This window comes from Saccopteryx bilineata, chromosome 4 (assembly GCF_036850765.1).
Source record: "Saccopteryx bilineata isolate mSacBil1 chromosome 4, mSacBil1_pri_phased_curated, whole genome shotgun sequence".
Lineage (NCBI taxonomy): Eukaryota > Metazoa > Chordata > Mammalia > Chiroptera > Emballonuridae > Saccopteryx > Saccopteryx bilineata.
The window spans coordinates 11,008,947-11,028,990 of NC_089493.1; the positions used below are offsets into that span (position 1 = coordinate 11,008,947).

Consider the following 20,044-nt stretch of genomic DNA (forward strand, 5'->3'; position numbering starts at 1 on the left):
TGGCTCTTGCCCCAAAAGCAGTGGTGGGATTCAGCTGGTTCGCACAGATTCAGCAGAACCGAGACCTAATCTTTTGTTGAGTTCGGTGAACCGGTTGTTAAAATGTCACTTGTAATCAGGGTTCTCTCTAAGGTGGGGTTTTTCAAAGGTGAACTCAGTATGTTCAGAGAGGAGAAGTCACCTGTTTCTAACATATCAAACACAATGACTATTACTCGGCCTACTTCTAAAGGAATGGGATCCTACTCCTACCGTGAAAAGATGGTTAAGGATAAATCACACAGCCCATAATGCACAGATAAAAGCTAAAAAAAATTGCAACTGAGGACTCCAATCAAGGAGCAATATGAAAATATCTTAACAGTTTTATTGTTTTTTGTCAAGTGTTATTTAATATTTTTCCATTGATATTTTAAAACTCTTTTTATAACATAATCTAGTTTTATGTACCTCTTTTATTGTTATTTAAATATTAAATGCATGAAATAATAAATTACCTTTTAGTAAAAATTACCTTTTTATAGTATACTTAAAATGGTCATTAGAGCAGAGAACCAACTGTTAAATTATTTGAATCCCACCACTGCTCAAAAGTATGTTTTTGCAACCTAGTGAAACAAAATAAAGAATACTTTTCTATTTGGCAAATCATTACTGCCTAGTGGTATGGCTCAGTGTTATAGAAATATTAGGCTTTTTTAAGGACAAAACCATTCTCCCTGAGTCTCTCCCATGTGTTCCATGTAGACTTCTTCTTCACCTTTACTGTCATTCTTCGTGAGTCACTGATACCTTCGTCAGGTAAAGATATTTGTCCGCTCCACTCAAAAAGAAAACCTCTTAGGATGTTAGAACTATAAAGACCAAATAAAGGGCCCTGGCCGGTTGGCTCAGCGGTAGAGCGTCGGCCTAGCGTGCGGAGGACCCGGGTTCGATTCCCGGCCAGGGCACACAGGAGAAGCGCCCATTTGCTTCTCCACCCCTCCGCCGCGCTTTCCTCTCTGTCTCTCTCTTCCCCTCCCGCAGCCAAGGCTCCATTGGACCAAAGATGGCCCGGGCGCTGGGCATGGCTCTGTGGCCTCTGCCTCAGGCGCTAGAGTGGCTCTGGTTGCAATATGGCGACGCCCAGGATGGGCAGAGCATCGCCCCCTGGGGGGCAGAGCACCGCCCCTGGTGGGCGTGCCGGGTGGATCCCGGTCGGGCGCATGCGGGAGTCTGTCTGACTGTCTCTCCCTGTTTCCAGCTTCAGAAAAAAATGAAAAAAAAAAAAAAAAAAAACAAATAAAGATTAGCTAGTTGACCTCTAATGAGTCAAATAAATTCATTAACATGCACCATCTGATTTGTGACTAGTAGTATGTCAAGGCTGTTCCATTCTGAACAGATCCGTTTACACTCACATTAATACGTTCATATATGACTCTTGCATTAAAGAAGTTATTCAGCATTTATGAATATAATACATGCCCAATGTAGAAGTATGGAAAAATGAAGAAAAAGAAATAAGAAAATTTAAATAACTCAATAACCCTGCATCTCAATGTAATCATAGGTAATGTTCTCATGAGTATTACTGGTGGTTTTTTACTATGGATATGAATATAAATAGACATATATGAAGTTTTTACATTAAATTGGCATCACACTATACAATATTATAATTTCTTTTTCATTTAACATTATTTTATATGCACCGGAATGTTAAATGTCCTTGAGCCATATACATGTCATAAGGTCATATCCTTGTGCATTTGGGAAGTGTTCACTATTGTAAAGAAAAACCACTACCATGCAGACCTGTTGTCATGCAAAAATATGTCTTCTCATACCTACAAGAGTTATCTTTCTGGAAAGTATAAAGTGAAAAAACAAAATGAAGCGCTTTAGGAAAACTGGGATTCAGAAAGTATAATTTTGGGGGCTGATAAAAATATTTTAGAAATAGAAGAGATAGTGGTTACACGACATCATGAAAGTGCTAAATGCCACTGAACTGTTCACTTTAAAATGATTAATTTTATGTTATGTGAATTTCACCTCAATGATAAAAAAGATGGAAAATAGTATGGCTTGGCCCATCCTGGAATGCTGGCTATAGGGAACAGCCTGTGCGAAACATGAGGAAGGGCCAGAGCAGTAGACTGGCCTGTATGCCTTTAAGAGAGGGGAGGAATCAGATTTGTGATGGTTTCTGTGAGTAGGGCGCAAGAAATCATCAGGAAGTCAAAGGACTCCTGTGAATGCAGTGTGACAAAATTAGAAGGAAAATAACTGAAAACATCGGACAGAAAGTACCTCCTTCTGTTGACATCTGGGCGAACCAAAAAAAAAGGCATTGTGATTTGGGCAGGAAGAAGGATAGTACAGAAATTAAAATTATGGGCACCATAAAAGTCTCACCACTGCAAAGAATTAAGCTGCATCCCATGAATAATACATGAACTAACATTTCATTCAACAATTTGCTCCTGATAATTTGATCGCTGATAATACAATGACACCACACCTAAGAAAACTGTACCTTCACGGCTGGTTTGTTAATTGCGTTGTGGCATTCAATGTGCTGGCAGTGGATGGGGTTCCATGCTGGAAGGCAAAGCATAACGGATTAATATTTCTCACTGAAAGCGTCTGTGCCCCAGCAACAAACAAACAAACAAACAAACAAAACACAGCAGATACTGCATTAGTTCTTTCTCCTAAACAGAACCATCAGAAGGCTTCCTAAAAATAATTCTTAAATCTATGAAAAATTTCAAAATTGAGCAAAGATATCACAACTCCATCATCCATTTTCCTATGGAGGGAGGGAGACAATCTAGTATAAGGTGGCATATACAACACCAAAATATTACCTCACAGTGATATACCATCAGTGAGTTCTCAAAGGTTTTCACATCTATGATTTAATTGTATCCTCCCAACAACTCTGTCAAATAGATACAGCAAATTATCAACTTCATTACATGTATGAGTAAGTGAAAGTTAAAAAGAGTAAGGAGTTTGTTATGATCAGAGTTGGTAAATGACAAGCTGGAACTAGAATCTGTATCTCTTGGTTCTTGACACTCTGTTCTTTTCACCATAATATATATATATGTATATAACTATGTATGTATATTATATGTATATATATATAAAACTATGTATATCATATATAATATATAGCATACAGTATACTAAGCTACACATCCTAGGTTTTTGGCACCACACAGAGTTTCGAACTGATAACAAGCAAAATGAATGGTAAAGTACCTCCTTCCCACCCCATTTCCCACCCCATCCCCATCAAATGTGGAGATTGGAAATACGACTTTCTTTCCCAAATGAAATGCAGCTCTCTCTCACATGTGACTCACAAATTAAATCATTGCTAGTTTGCTAATACACAAGTCAACACATTATACACACAGACAGTGAGGACAGGAACCAAGTAATCTGGAATGGATCAGAACAAGAATCACAAGTAATCATCCAGATGATTGTATACCCCAAAGCTCTTAGCTAACAATATTCCATCATTATAAAGTAATAGAATCATATGTTTGAAAGTAGGGCATTTTTCTAAATTGCCATATTCTAATCTTATAGGATCATGATTGGTCTAATATAGAAGAATTTGCAGGTGAGAGGATATTGTTACTTAGTTACATATCAAAGTATAATTCAAAAATATTTGCTATTAATGACCCAGGCCTAATTTATGCTCCAAACATTTCATAAAGTTTTCTATCTAGAAGTATTTTGGCTTTAAATATGCTATCTTATTGTTAGACCAAGCATAAGATTTTGTGTCTGATTTGGAATTCAAGAAAATACGAACAACAGAGCCGCTGATCTTAAAATATATAGAAATAAAACAAAAAGTACAGACCAGAAACAACTGATATAATAACACTATCATACTGATTATATTTTTAGAGAGAGTGAGAAAGAGGAAATGAGTAAGAAACAGATGAATGAAGAAGTTAATTAAATATAGGCAATCTATAACTATAAGATTTATTTCCTACATGTGGAAAGGTGAAGATAAGTATAGAGAGTAGCAACAAATTTTCTTGTATAATTAAAGAAACCTAGAGGAAAAGAGTGCCTCTAACCAGTACAACAGGAGTTGCAAATACATAGGACACGTGGCCCCATTCCTCCAATACCAAAATCATGACAGATATCACTAATTCACAAAAGTACTCCTTCCTACTGCATCAAGAACTGGTCTTAGAATACTTCTTCAGTATTCTAAGCTCCAGGAAGCCAACACTAATCAAAACAGAGCTGGCACATCCACAATAAAAAATAAATAAATCTCGGCCCTAGCCAGTTGGCTCAGTGGTAGAGCGTCGGCCTGGCGTGCAGAGGTCCCGGGTTCGATTCCCGGCCAGGGCACACAGGAGAAGCGCCCATCTGCTTCTCCACCCCTCCCCCTCTCCTTCCTCTCTGTCTCTCTCTTCCCCTCCTGCAGCCGAAGCTCCATTGGAGCAAAGATGGCCCGGGCGCTGGGGATGGCTCCTTGGCCTCTGCCCCAGGCGCTAGAGTGGCTCTGGTCACAGCAGAGCGACGCCCCGGAGGGGCAGAACATCGCCCCCTGGTGGGCGTGCCGGGTGGATCCCGGACGGGCACATGCAGGAGTCTATCTCTCCTCGTTTCTAGCTTCAGAAAAATACAAAAAAAATAAAATAAAATCTCTGAATCTGTGTATTATGAGAATAGTTGTAAGTCACTTTATAAATATCAAGGAGATTTTTTTGACACTTTTAGATAAAAGCAATATTTAAAAATATATAACAACTGCTATGGCATAGGCATAAACAAATCAGAGTGTAAAATAACCATAGTGCTTGATTAAGGTTATAAAGACTCTTGCTCTTCCAGACACTAATGCTTTCTATGTGGAGAGTGGCAATATCCAGAAGATCCGACTCTTCTAATTTTATATTCCATTTTTCTAGAGTAAAACTGAGTTAAGAACAGATAGTAGGAGTTTTAATTTAAGGTCACCAAGGTCACACTAGATTTAAGCTTACTAGAAGTTATTCTTAACTTTGGTTAAAAATCACGTGTCAAGATGTCAAAAATATGATGTCTAGAACCCATGTTAGATCTACTGAATCGAAATCTCTAATGATAGAGCACAGGTATTTGCAATTAGAAAAACATTACAATTTATTTTAATATAATGACGACTTACACACCTTATCATATAACAAATATAACCATGATAGATCTCCCTGCATTTGAAAATAAAAATATAGCATAAGCACATGGCACACAAGAATTCTGCTTCCAACAATGACAGAGTAACTGGTATTATATTTGTCCTCCTACCATAAACAACTAAAAAATGAAAAATATATATCAAACAACTATTTTCAGAAACTGTACTATAGGTAGTTCAGGACAATGATCCTTGAGAGAAAGGTAAATATGATGTGACTCCTATAATCACCCCAGCTTTCTTCCTAGGAGCAATTTCCAGACCTTGGCCCTAGAAGGGGAAATATAAGCACAGTAGGTTGGTTTCATTGAGTGGAAGGAACAAAAACTGGAGTTGAGAGAGGTGAGGTGACTTAAAATCGCTGTGTAGAGTACCAAAGAAGAGGGAGATAAGCAAAGAAAGAACTCCAGAAATCTGAATAGGAGTCCTTTGGTGATCTGACTTTATACTAAACTGAACCTGTATAAGGAAATACTTAATTAGGCTGCAAAAGAGAACAACTATAGGGGATCTGTAACCTAAATAATCCCTACATATCATACAGGGCTGGGAGAGATTCCAGTACCAACCAGCCAGAATGGAGGAAACTCAGTGAAAACCTAGAATATTCAATAGAAACTTTAGGAAGTCATACCATAACAGGAGGGCTTAACTAATATTAGTGAAAAGGCTACCCCAGGCTCACCCTAACAAAGCATAAGAACAATCGTTTGAAGGGTCAAGCTGGACAACCAGTAACTTGACAGCCAAAACTAACCTCAACACACTGTAATGGAAGACAACAAAATCCAGACACTCAACAATGTAATATTCATGAAGTTCAGCATCCAGTTAAAAACTACTTAATATTTGAAAAGGGAAAAAAATCTAACCTATAATCATGAGAAAAATAATTGGCCATTAAAACCCCCAAAATTACAGAAATGAGATCATTTTAGCAAACAAGGGCTTTAAAACAGCTAATATAAACATATTGAAAGGAAAATATAGACACAGTGAGGATACAGATTAAAGCTATAATAAAAGAACCAAATAAAATTTCTAAAAATTAAAAATACAATATCAAAAATGAAAATTCACTGAATAAGAGTAATAGCAGATTAGACAACACAGAAGAAAAGATCAGTACATTGGGAAACATAACAACAGAAACTACCCAAACTGAAATACTGAAAAAAAAATAAAAAGAGTTTCAGTGAGCTGTGGGAAAATATCAGACAGAATAAGCATGTGGTTTTAAAAGCCGAAAAGGAGCAAGGAGGGTGGAAGGAGTGACTATTATTTGAAGAAAAAATAGCCAAAATTTTTCAAGTTTGATGAAAACTATAAACCCACAGATCCAAGCAGCTCAATGAATCTTAGGCAAAATAAAAGCAAAAAAAAAATTTTTTAATCACACCAAAACTCATTAAAATCAAATTGATGAAAGCCAATGATAAAGAGAAAAATCTTAAAAGCAGCCAGGAAAAAAAGACACATTACTTACAGGGGAACAAAGATAAGAATGATCGCTGATTTCTCGTCAGAAACAATGCAAGCCAGAAGACAATGGAACGACATCTTTAATAGGCTGAAAGAAAAAAACTGTCAACCTAGAATTCTATACCCAGTGGAAATATCCTTCAAAAATGAATATAAAATAAAGACTATTTGAAGACACACACAGATAAGAGAATTCATTGCCAGCTGAGCTCTACTACAAGAAATGTTAAAGGAAGTCTTGAAGCTGAAGGAAAATGATACCAGATGAAAGCTACGACCTACACAAAAGCATAAGGAGTTCTGGACATGGTCAATACAATGAATAAAAGACTTTATATTCATGTTAACATGTTTTTAAAAGATGATTTACTGTCTACAACAAAAATAATAGTCATACATTGTGAGACTATACTATAGAGAGAGAAATAAAATACTTGATAACAATAAAAAATATGGGAGGGAAAAATGAAAGTGCACAGGGTTTTTACATTACATGTAGGCTAGTATAAAATTATTTTAAGGTAGACTGTGAAACTAAAGGTTCATATGGTAAACCTTAAAGCAGTTCTTTTTAAAAAGAGGTATACCTACCAATTCAATACAGAGATAAAATGAAATATTAAAAATAATTAACACAAAATAAGGCAAGATATTTAAAAAGAAAGGAACAAAAATGGAACAGATAGAAAACAAGTACAAGATGATAGGCTTAAGTCCAACCATATCTATAGTTACATCAAATGTAAATGGCCTAAACCATAATTCTATTGCATGTAAAGGGTCTAAAAGGCAGAGGTTGTTAAATAGAATTTAAGTTATTCAAAAACATGACCCATGACCCAAATATACGCTGCCTGTGAGCAACACTTGAAATATAAAGATAGGTATGTTAAAAAGTAAAAAGAAAAAGTCATACCATTATATATGATTAGTATAGCATTAGCAAATGCTATGTTTTCCTAAGAAAACTGGAGTGTCTCTACAAATATCAGACAAGTAGACTCCAGGACAAAGAAAACTATCAGCAATAAAGAGGAATATTTCATAATGACAATAGGGCAAATTCAGAAGATCACATAATAACCATAAATATCTGTGCATCTAATGATAAAGTTTTAAATTATATGAAGCAAAACTAGCAGAACCAAAAGGAGAAATAAGTCCATAATTATGTTGTAAATTTCACCAATCCCTTTTTAGCAGTTCATAAAATAAGCAGACAGAAAATCTGTAAAATTAAAAGATGGGAACAACATTTTCAACAACTTGACCTAATTGATAATGATAGCATTCTCCACTCAACCACTGTGGAATAGACATTCTTTTCAAGAGTTCATGCAAAGTTTACTAACATAAACAATATTCTGTTCAATAAAATAAGCCTGAAATTTTTATATAGAGTTTCCCTAGCTGGATAGCTCAGTTGGTTAGAGCATCATCCTGAAACACAGAGGTTGCCAGTTCAATCCCCAGTCAAGGCACATACAAAAACCTCTCTCTCTCTCTCTCTCTCTCTCCCCCTCCTCCTTCCTTTCTTGCTAAAATCAATAAATAAAATTTTTTTAAATATATTTTAAAATTTTATGTAAAGCAATAGCAGAGTATGTTTTCTGACCATAATGAAATTAAATTGGAAGTAACAAAAACATAAATGGAAAGTCACCAAATATTTGTTTATTTGAAAAAACACACTTCTAAATAACCCATAAATATCAAAGAAGAAATCACAAAAAATATTAGAAAATATTCCATACTACAATATAATCAAATCACAGCATATCAAATTTATGGGATGCAACTAAATCAATGGATAAAGATAAACATACAACTTTAAATTTTTATATTAGAAAATGCAAACAATTTAAAATAAATCATTTATATTGCTAAATTAGTAAGACAGAAAAAAACAAATTAAACTCAATGTTATCAGACATAATAAAGATAAAAGCAGAAATCAATGAAATTGATACAAAATCAGTCTGACATGCAGTGGCACAGTGGATGAAGCCTTGACCTGGGATGCCGGGGTCACAGGTTCAAAACTCTGGGCTTGTCCAATTAGGTGCATACAAGAAGCAACTACTACAAGTTGATGCTTTCTATTCCTCTTCCACTTTTCTCTCTCTCTTTCTCTCTCTATCCTCTCTCTAAAATCAATAAATAAAATCTTTAAAAAAAATCATAAAACCAAACATTGACTCTTTGGAAAGTTCAATAAAAATTTATAAGTCCCTAGCTAGCTTAATGAATAAAAATATAAAGAAGAAATAAAATACCAATATCAGAAAGGAAAGGTAGAAGGACTTCCAGACAAGATGGTGGTATAGGTATATACAGTACTTATCCCCTCCAACAACCACATCAAAATTACAACTAAATTACAGAACCTCCCACTATCTAGCTAAATGGAAGTCTTACAACTTAAAAATTTTAAAAGCCACATTGACACTAGTAGAAGGGGTGAAGACACAGAAGGGGCTGTTCCCACACCCACATGTGTCAGATAAAAATTGGGAAGGATATCTCAACTGCACAGCTCCCCCCTGAGGAGTGATGGTCCCCAGCCTCATGCCAGAACCCCCATCCCAGGGTTCCAGTGCCAGGAAGAGAAAATCCCCATAATTTCTAGCTGTAAAAACCAATGGGGATTGAGGCTGAGATAGACAGAGGGCTGCTCAAGTCCCAGGCCGTTCCTCTTAAAGGGCCATGCAAGAACTTACTCAGACTAACTCCCTCTGAGATCCAGCACTGGGGCAGCAGCTTGAAAAGCACCCAAGATATATGGGGAAGAACTGAATTGTCTGGCATCAGAATGAGAGCTGGGGTGAGACAACTTTCTCCCAGACAGAAGTGCTGGCAGAGGCCACTGTTCCTTTTATGAGCCCTCCCTCCACATAGCCTGCAGACAAGCACCATATCTGAGACTCCATCCAACCAGTTCACACTATTTGTCCTGCCCTGGTGATTCCCTGAGGTCCAACTTTCAGGACCACCCAAGCTGTTTCCAATGGCTTTTCCATATAAATAGCCTGTCTTGGCTCATGCTTCAGATTTTCCTAAAATCTCTCAAACAAGCAGCATCTGGCCTCAGTGTGCCCCATTCCTCTAGTTAAGTGCCCTAGGCCCAGCACTAGCAGCAGCCAACCTTAGTTTGCAGCATTGCTTCACCTGGGCACCTCCATGCCCAGCACAAGTAATAGCCATATGTGAATTGCTTTGTAGCTCATGCCAGGTGGCTCCAGGCAGAACACAAGTGGTGGCTGATCTTAGCTTAAACTTCCCAAGAGGTCCTAGAGTCAGTGTGCCATTTGGAGGGCTTCAGGCAACATCAAAACATCGCCATTCAACCACCTCCACAAGTGACACACTCAAGGGGCAGACTCAGCAGGCACCAGAGCCCTTCTGGAGGAAGCCCTGCTCTGTGTATGGGCCCATGCACAGCTCATTCTCCACAGTGGTCTGAGATCAGTGATTGGTGAACACAGCCCATCCTTGCAGCTGTTTAGCCTGGACATAAATCCATCCCACTGATGTGCCAACGGCAATCAAAGTTCAACTACAAGAGGAGGGTGTACACAACCCATGGGGGTGCATCTCAGGTGCCCAGCTTGGGTTGGTCAAAGAAGTTGTGCCAGTGGACCCTACAGCATATCTACTATATTAGGCCACTCTACCAAGTCTGGAGGATGTAGCAGCTCCACCTAATAAATAGAAACAAACCCAAGGAGGCTACCAAAATGAGGAAACAAAGAAACATGTTCCAAATGAAAGAGCAAAACAAAACTGAAAAAAAAATTTTTTTAAGGGAGACAATCAGTCAACTATATGCAGACTTCAAAACACTGGTTATAAAAATGTTCAATAAAATTAGTGAGAGTCTCAACAGCATAAAAAAGGACCAGTCAGAAATGAAGGATATACTAGCTGAAATAAAGAATAATTTACAAGGAATCAACAGTAGAGTAAATAAAGTCAAGAATCAAATCAGCATTTTTGAATAAAAAGAAGCAAAAAATACTCATTTAGAACAGCAAAATGAAAACAATAATCCAAACTAATGAGGATAATGTAAGAAGCTTCTGGGACAACTTCAAGCATACCAACATTAACATCATGGACGTGCTAGGCAGAAAAGAGAGAGAGCAAGAATTTGAAAACTTATATGAAAAAATGACAGAAAACTTCCCTAACCTGGTGAAGGAACTAGATATACAAGTGCAGGAACTGCAGAGAGTTCCAAACAAAATGAACCCAAAGAGGCCCATATCATAATTAAAATGTAAAAGCTTCAAGACAAAGAGAGAATCTTAAAAGCAGCAAGAGAATTTCAAGCTCCCTTGTTGGCTTATTTTTCAACAGAAAATTTGCCTGCCAGAAAAACTGGCAAGAATAGTCAAAGTGATGAAAAGCAAGGGCTTACAACCAAGACTATTATACCCAGAAAACCTATCATTTAGAATCAAATGAAAGATGACGAACTTCTCAGACAAGAAAAAGCTAAAGGAGTTCATCACCACCAAATTAGTATTATATGAAATGTTAAAGAGTTTTTTTAAGAAGAGAAGATAAAAATAAAAAATATGAACAATAAGATGGCAATAAATACATCTCCACCAATAATCGAATCTAAAACAAAATAAATGAGCAAACAGAATGAAAACAAACTCATAGATACAGAGAACATTTTGATGGTTATCAGATGGGAGGGGACTTGGGGGAAAAGGTGAAAAGGTTAAGAAGTACAAATTGGTTGTTACAGAACAGTCTGAGATATAAAGTATGGCATATGGAATACAGTCAATAATAGAGTACTCAAATAGCTATATATGGTGTCAGATGAGATTTATCAGGATGATCACTTAGTAAGTTATTTAATATCTAATCACTGGGTCTCCACATGAAACTAATATAATAATGTATGTCAACTTGTCAACTGTAACTGGAAAATAAAAATGAATTTAAAATACAAATGAAAGGTAGAACATCACTGCAGATCCTACAGACATGTAAATAAATTTGATACATTAAACAAAAATGCCCACATTCTTCAAAAATCACAAATTACAAAATCTGACTCAATAAAAAGAAAATTTCAATTACCCATAACTATTAAATTAAATTTACAGTGTAAAACCTTCTCACAAACAAAACCTCAAGTCCAGACAGATTCACCAGTGAATTTATTTAAGAGAATTTATTTAAAAGAATAAATAATGCAAATCCTTTTATCCTTTCAGAAAATAGAAGAGGGGAAAACACTTTCCAACTCATTTTCTGAGGTCAGCATTTCTCTGTACACAAAATCAAATGAAGGTGTCACAATAAAAGAAAACTACATCAATATTCCTCATAAATATAGAAGCAAGAACACAAGCAAAAATTAGGAAATTAAATCTAGCAATATAATAAAGCTGACAATGTGGAACTTATCTCAAGAATGCAAGGTTGGTTTAACATTGCAAAACAAATCAATGTAATTTACCATATTAACAGAATAAAGAAAAGAAGTTAATATGATCGTCTCAAAACTTATTTGACCAAAATAAGAGAAAATGCATTTAACTAAAATTTACATTCATTCATGATAAAAAATAAAAATAAAAAAAAATAAAAACAACAACCTCTCAGTAAACTAAGTATAGACAGGAACTTCCTAAATCTGATTTTAAAAAGCATCTGTGAAAAACCTACAACTACCATCATATTTAATGGTGAAAGCCTTAATACTTTCTCTCCACCAACTGGAGAAAAAAAAAACATATCCACTTCTATTCAACACTGAACTGGAGATATGAGCCAATGCAATCAGAAAAAGAAAGAGAAGAAGGAAAGCGGGGGAGAGGGAAAAAAGAGAAAAAAGGGAAGGTAGGGAAAAGGGGGGGGAGAGAGGGTAGGAGGAAGGCAGGAAGCAGGCATACACAATAGAAATAAAAGAAATAAAATATTTTAATTATTTTTATTGGCAAGAGAGCATAATTTTACACAGAAAACTTATAAATAAGCTATAAAAACTAATAAGTAAATTTAGGATAAAAGATAAAAATCAAAACACAGAAAACAATTATATTTCTATATAATGGGAATAAAGAAGATAAATATTACATTTTAAACATTACTTACAATAGCATTTAAAACCATAAAATATTTACAAATACACTTAACTGCAAGACCTGTGCACTAAAAACCAGTGAACACTGCTGAGAGAAATTAAAGAGACCTAAATAAATGGCTAGATAGGCCACAATGAAACTGCAAAACTGCACGAAACGGCAATAGACCTAAAATGGTCAAAACAATTTTTAAAAAGAACCAATCTTCTTGATTTTCACTACACTACATGATTTCAAATTTACAATAAAGTGATAGTAATCACTACAGCGTGATATTGAAATAAGGATAGACACTGGAGTAAAATATAGGGTCTAGAAATAGACTCACACATATGTGGTCAATTAGTTTTCAACAAAATACGTAGTTAAGGTGAGTAATTTTTTTTCAACAGACTGAACTGGAACAATTGAATATCCAACAGAAAAAAGTCAACCCTTATCTCCCATCATTATCAAATGTTAATTCCAAATGAATTATATGCTTAAATGTAAAAACTATAAAACTTAGAATAAAACATAAAATAATTTTTTATAACCTTAGGAGAAACAGAAGGTTTTTCTAAAAACTCATACTTCGAACAGATAATGGACAAGCAACCTAATTAAAAAATAAGACAAAAGGTTTCATTGAGATCTTCACGAAAAAAGATATACATAATAAATAAATGTAAAAGTAAGTGGAACAACAAATCAATGTTTCTCTCTCTCCCTTCCTCCCTCTCTAAAAAAATTAATAAAAATTAAAAAGATATACAAATGGGCAAAAAGCACTTGTACAGATGCTATCGTTTACCATCAGAGAAATGCAAATTAAACAACATGATACTACTACATGGCCATCCCAAAATGTGGCATTGCAACAAACTGACAGTCCCAACCATTGATAATAATGTAGAGCAACCAGAATTCTCATATATCGCTGAAGGGATTATAAAAGGATACAACCACCCCTGAAGAACTGTTTAGACATTTCTTTTTAAATTAACCATACACATACCATAGGATCCAGCATTTTCACTGCTTAGGTATTTATCAAGAGAAATAAATAAATGTACATCTTCACAAAAACACTTTTAAGTGAATGTTTATAGATGTATAAACATTATAAGAGATAAAAATGTTCATTAAAAAAGTGAATGAATAAACTAATTGTGATATATCCACACAATGGAATTCTATTCAACATTAAAACAAAATGAACTACTGATACATTCACATGGATAAATCTCAAAAACATTATACTGCGTAAAGTAAGCAAACATAAAAATGGTACATACCATATGATTCCATTCATCTAGGACAGGCTAAAAACTAATCTATAATGACAAAAAGCAGATCAGTGGTTGCCCGTAGTGGTAGGGGTGCAGGGGTTAGTTGACTGAAAAGAGAAATAAGAATCTTTGTGGGGTGATGGAAATGTTCTATATTTTGACTACAGCATTGGTTACATTAGCATATACATTTGTCTAATATGATAAAAACTTTACTAAAAATGGGTCATTTTACTACATGAAAATTATACCTCAAAAAGTTTATTTTAAAAAGGAAAAAAATGAAGGATGAAATAAATATGTACTTCAAAGAAAAGAAAATATCATACTAAAGCCCAAGATAAAAAAATGTATGTCTGAAAACTAGTCTATGAATCAAAGATTTTAAGAAAATGTGTGGCATCTGCAACAGGATGCAAGAATACATGGCCTCTATAAGAACAGAAAGGGAAAGTCAAAGGACTTCAGGGGGAGCCAGGAAACTAACAAAATTAGGTAAAAATGGGTTTGGATAAGAAATGTAAGTGTAAGTAAACTAGAAATAAAAGAGCAAAATTAGAAGCCTTCATTTACAGCAATAGGGCTGATTTGGGGGGAAGTTAAGTTATAGAACTAAAAAAAGAAGCTTAAGAATATAAAGGAAAAGATAAATGGAAATTTTATACAGACTAAATACAAGATAAAAATAAAATGTGGAAAATAGCAAAAATCAATGAAAAATATTCATATATAGAAATAATTAAGAAAAACTTTAATAAATAAGTTTTAAAATTACAAAAAGGATTCCTATAACAAACAAAAACACTCTAGTTTAATATTTGTCTTCTATAACTCTAAATGCCAGAAAACAATAAAATGATAATTATATTTTTTTCAGTGAAGTAGAATTTTCTTTCATGTTAAAAACATAAAAAGACATTCTTAAATATGCCTAGATATATACAGATATACATCTATCTATCCATATATATAATATATCTATATATGACTCATATTCTATTATTTAAAATAAAGTCTGGGTTCTATTTCCTAGAAATGACAAACAAATTAATTCAAGCCAATTCTCCTACTGAGAACAATTAGAAAGCAGGACAAAATTAAAAGTAAAAACAAATCCAAAGAAATGGAGAAATTTATGGAAGAATTATGGAAACGTGATCCAGAAGAGGGAATCACCCAAAGGTGAACCTGGTATTTGAGGTCATTCTCCTTCCTTCGCTTATTTCTCTATCTGCCAATTCCACAATATGAGCAGATTTCAACAGACATATTGAAGAAAACTAAATAGGAAGTTGGGGACCACCGAAGAATGGGAAACCTAAAAATCTCCCTAGGCTCTAGGTCAGGGGTCCCCAAACTACGGCCCACAGGCCACATGCAGCCCCCTGAGGCCATTTATCTGGCCCCCACCGCACTTCTGGAAGGAGCACCTCTTTCACTGGTGGTCAGTGAGATGCATTCTGTGCTCCTGGAGTACTGTATGTGTCGCTCACATACAGTACTACTTCCAGTGATGCAGGACACATGCATCACAGCTCCGGAAGTGCATCATATCACTTGTTACAGCTAGCAGTGACAAATATGGAACCGGACACTGACCATCTCATTAGCCAAAAGCAGGCCCATAGTTCCCGTTGAAATACTGGTCAGTTTGTTGATTTAAATTTACTTGTTCTTTATTTTAAATATTGTATTTGTTTCCGTTTTGTTTTTTTACTTTAAAATAAAATATGTGCAGTGTGCATAGGGATTTGATTATACTTTTTTTATAGTCCGGCCCTCCAACGGTCTGAGGGACAGTGAACTGGCCCCATGTGTAAAAAGTTTGGGGACCCCTGTTCTAGGTAGAGGTCCCAAAAGGCCACATCCTATGAGCAAGGGGGAACCTCAAATTATCTCAAGAATGGACCACAGGTCTATTTTATTATTTTAGCTTCCTTAAGGTAATCTGGATTGCTAATGTCCACAGCCTCCTGCCAGAAGAAAAATAAATCTCTCTGAACAAATATAACATTAATCTTAAAACTCACGTTAGCCCTACAGTTTTTCTATCTAATATCTTGCACATGATTTTAAAATATATATTTACAAAAAGACAAGAAAACAAAAGAAATGACAACAGAATCAGAAGCTCCAGAGATCCAGAATACTGAATTATCAGAAACAGACTTTAAAAAACTGAGTTATCAAAATACTGAGTTATCAAAAACAGACTTTTTCTGACGTTCCAAAAAGTAAAAGACAAGTTAGAGAGTATGATCAGAGAATTGGAAATGTTTTTTAAGCACCAAATGGAAGGTCTAGATATAAAAATATCATTGACAAAACTAGGAATCCAAGTGAGAGAGGCTAAGGAATTGGTGAACAGGAAGACAAATCAGAAAAAATGACTCAGCATGAAGAACGGGAAGATGAAATGAGGGAGGAGAATACATTAATATTCAGAGGAGAAGAAGACAAGATAGCGATGGAGTAGGCGGATGTACCAACTTCCACCTCCCAGAACCAAAGGGGATTACAAACTAATTTTAAGAACCATCATCTGGAAAAACCAACTTTGAACTAAACTAAGAGGACTCTTCAACCAAGAAACACTGAAGAAGCCACACTGAGTCTGGTAGGAAAAGCGGAAACGTGGAGAGGGCTGCCCAGCTCCCCGAAGTAAATGGCAGCCGGGAGAGACTCACGTGGTGGGAAGTGAGTTTAGCAGAGAGGGGAGGGTTCTGAGTTCCAGGAACAAAGCCCCAGCCTGCAGCCCCAGAGCCTAGAAGAGGCATATGGGCAGTATTTAGCTGGACACGAGACAGGATACTGTTTGTGAGAAAAAGACTGATTTCGCAGACCCAGGACTCTTCTTAAAGGGACTGCGCAGAAAACCTCTTCACAACCACTCACCCAGGGCTCGGGGGGATGGGGGGAGAGAGGAGAGAGGATTGGAGTAGCAGGAAGAGAGTGTACTCTAGGAGGCACAAGGAGAAACTTTTTGAGAGACAGCCACCCTAACCCCTGGGACGAGTCACTCCCCAAATCTGAAGTGAATACTTCCCTGGAAACAGCAATACCAGCAAAGGGAAGCAGGACACGAGCCAAACAAGCTCTCCCGCGGCACCAAGAGCAGAGTCTCTTAGAAGGAGGAAGCTTGCCCTGGCTGGTTGGCTCAGCGATAGAGCGTCGGCCTAGCGTGCAGAGGACCCGGGTTCGATTCCTGGCCAGGGCACACAGGAGAAGCGCCCATTTGCTTCTCCACCCCTCCGCCACACCTTCCTCTCTGTCTCTCTCTTCCCCTCCCGCAGCCAAGGCTCCATTGGAGCAAAAATGGCCCAGGTGCTGGGGATGGCTCTGTGGCCTCTGCCTCAGGCGCTAGAGTGGCTCTGGTCGCAACATGGCGACGCCCAGGATGGGCAGAGCATCGCCCCCTGGTGGGCAGAGCGTCGCCCCATGGTGGGCGTGCCGGGTGGATCCCGGTCGGGTGCATGCAGGAGTCTGTCTGACTGTCTTTCCCTGTTTCCAGTTTCAGAAAAATGCAAAAGAAAATGCCAAAAAAAAAAAAAAAAAAGAAAAAAGAAGGAGGAAACTTTCGGACTACAATAGTGAGTGTTAGGGTCTGAGCTGCAGCGCTCCCACCAACACAGCTGAGGGCTCACTCAAGGGCAGGCTGCGGCGGGTGGTGGCAGGACATGGAAGCGCGGTTCTGTCGGCAAGGGCAGAAGCCAGCTGGCCACAACTGAGGCCCAGGTGTGAGCTCAGTCTTGCCGGCTGGGTAGGAGGGTACATGCAAAAGTGGTCAAGCCCAGCTGCAGGCCACCTGCAACCCAGCCTGTGGGGGAAGGGGCAGAGACTTGCCCCTGAGCAAAGGTGCAGGAGCACAGCCTTGCCCTGCCTGTGGAACCTAGGCTTGTTGCCTGACTTGGAAGCCTGCTCCTCCCATGGAGGTGGAGCCAAAAGCCCAGAACAGGCGGAGTTCCGTTACTGAGCATGGGCACACAGTCCCACATGGCCTGTGGAGCCAAGACTTGCAGCCGTCCCACGAGTGGGCTCCTCCTGCAGGGGCAAGGCGAAAGCCCAGAATCAGGCGGAGACCTGCAGCTGAGCAAAGGTGCTCACCCCTGCCCTCAGGGCCAAGCATAATGCCACCCGTGGGGGCGGAGCAAAGGCCAAGGCTACTGAGGCTTGTACACCCGAGCACGTGATCACAGCCACTCCTGTGAAGGAGAAGCGAAAATCACAGCAACAGACCCAGTGAGCAGGCACCAGCAATGCCCATACCCGAACGCCCTAGGCAGCAACAGCAGAGGGGGTGGTAGGCCTGCAGACAGACCACACCTAGGGAACACAGAGGCCACACCCAGTCGACTCCAGTGGCCAAAACCTTCTTTTACACAGACAAAATGAGAAGGCAGAGAAATACAACACAAATGAATCAAGAGAAAACCCCAGAAAATGACCTGAATGAGTCAGATATAACCAAATTACCAGATGCAGAGTTTAAAGTAACAATTGTTAGGATGCTCAAAGATATTAGAACAACAATAGATGGTAATTATGAACATCTAAATAAAGAAATAGCAAATATAAAAAAGGACATTGAAATAATAAAAAAGAATCAGTCAGAAATAACAAATACAATATCAGAAATGAAGAACACAATAGAAGGAATTAAAAGCAGGATGGATGAAGCAGAGAATCGAATCAGTAAGTTAGAGGACAAGATAAATGAAGGCACAGAAGCAGAGCAGAAAAAAGAAAAGAGACGCAAAAAGTCTGAGGAAACTCTAAGAGAGTTCTGTGACAACATGAAGAGAAATAACATCCACATTATAGGGGTTCCTGAGGAAGAAAAGAAAGAACAAGGGATAGAGACTTTGTTCAAACATATCATTGCTGAAAACTTCCCTCAATTAAGGCAGGAAAACATCTCACAAGTTCAAGAAGCACAGAGAACTCCATTAAAGAGAAACCCAAAGAACTCTACACCAAGACACATAATAATTAAAATATCAAAGCTAAGTGATAAAGAGAAAATATTAAAAGCTGCTAGAGAAAAAAAGACTATCACCTACAAAGGAGCCCCCACCCCCTGGAAGGATGACTTCTGACTTCTCAACAGAAACACTTGAGGCCAGAGGGAAATGGCAAGAAATATTCAAAGTAATGCAGAACAAGAGCCTACAAATAAGACTACTTTATCCAGCAAGGCTATCATTTAAAATTGAAGGAGAAATAAAAAGCTTTCCAGACAAAAAAAAAAAAAAAACTCAAGGAATTCACTACAACCAAACCAATGCTGCAAGAAATGCTAAAGGGCCTGTTGTAAACAGATCAAAGGAGAAAAAGAGTATAGCAAAAGAGGAATACAGTTTTAAAGAATAAAATGGCAATAAACAACTACATATCAATAATAACCTTAAATGTAAATGGATTAAATGATCTGATAAAAAGACATAGGGTAGCTGCGTGGATAAGAAAACAGGACCCATACATATGCTGTCTACAAGAGACACACCTTAAAACAAAAGATGTACATAGACTGAAGATAAAAGGATGGAAAAAAATAGTTCACGCAAATGGAAATGAAAAAAAAGCTGGGGTAGCAATACTTATATCAGACAAAATGGACTTTAAAATAAAGAATATAGTAAGAGATAAAGAAGGTCACTACATAATGATAAAGAGAGCAATCCAACAGGAAGATATAACCGTTATAAATATCTACGCACCTAATATAGGAGCACCTAAATATATAAAGCAGACTTTGATGGATTTAAAGGGCAAGATCAACAGCAATACTATAATAGTAGGGGATTTCAATACCCCACTAACATCACTAGATAGATCTTCAAGAAAGAAAATTAACAAAGAAACAGCAGACTTAAAGGACATACTAGATCAACTCGATTTAATAGATATCTTCAGAACCTTTCACCCTAAAGCAGCAGAATATACATTCTTTTCAAGTGCTAATGGTA

The 20,044-nt window shown here is 37.2% G+C and overlaps 1 protein-coding gene across 4 annotated transcripts in view; it reads right to left on the bottom strand.

Moving 5' to 3' along the window:
* Positions 1–20,044, bottom strand: part of UNC79 (unc-79 homolog, NALCN channel complex subunit) — a 246,226-nt gene that overhangs the window by 138,851 nt on the left and 87,331 nt on the right. For all 4 annotated transcript variants that reach the window (XM_066276137.1, XM_066276136.1, XM_066276135.1 and 1 more), the window contains one exon: positions 2,522–2,586. In XM_066276137.1, the coding sequence (XP_066132234.1) occupies positions 2,522–2,586 (65 nt within the window). The remainder of the gene's footprint in view (positions 1–2,521; positions 2,587–20,044) is intronic.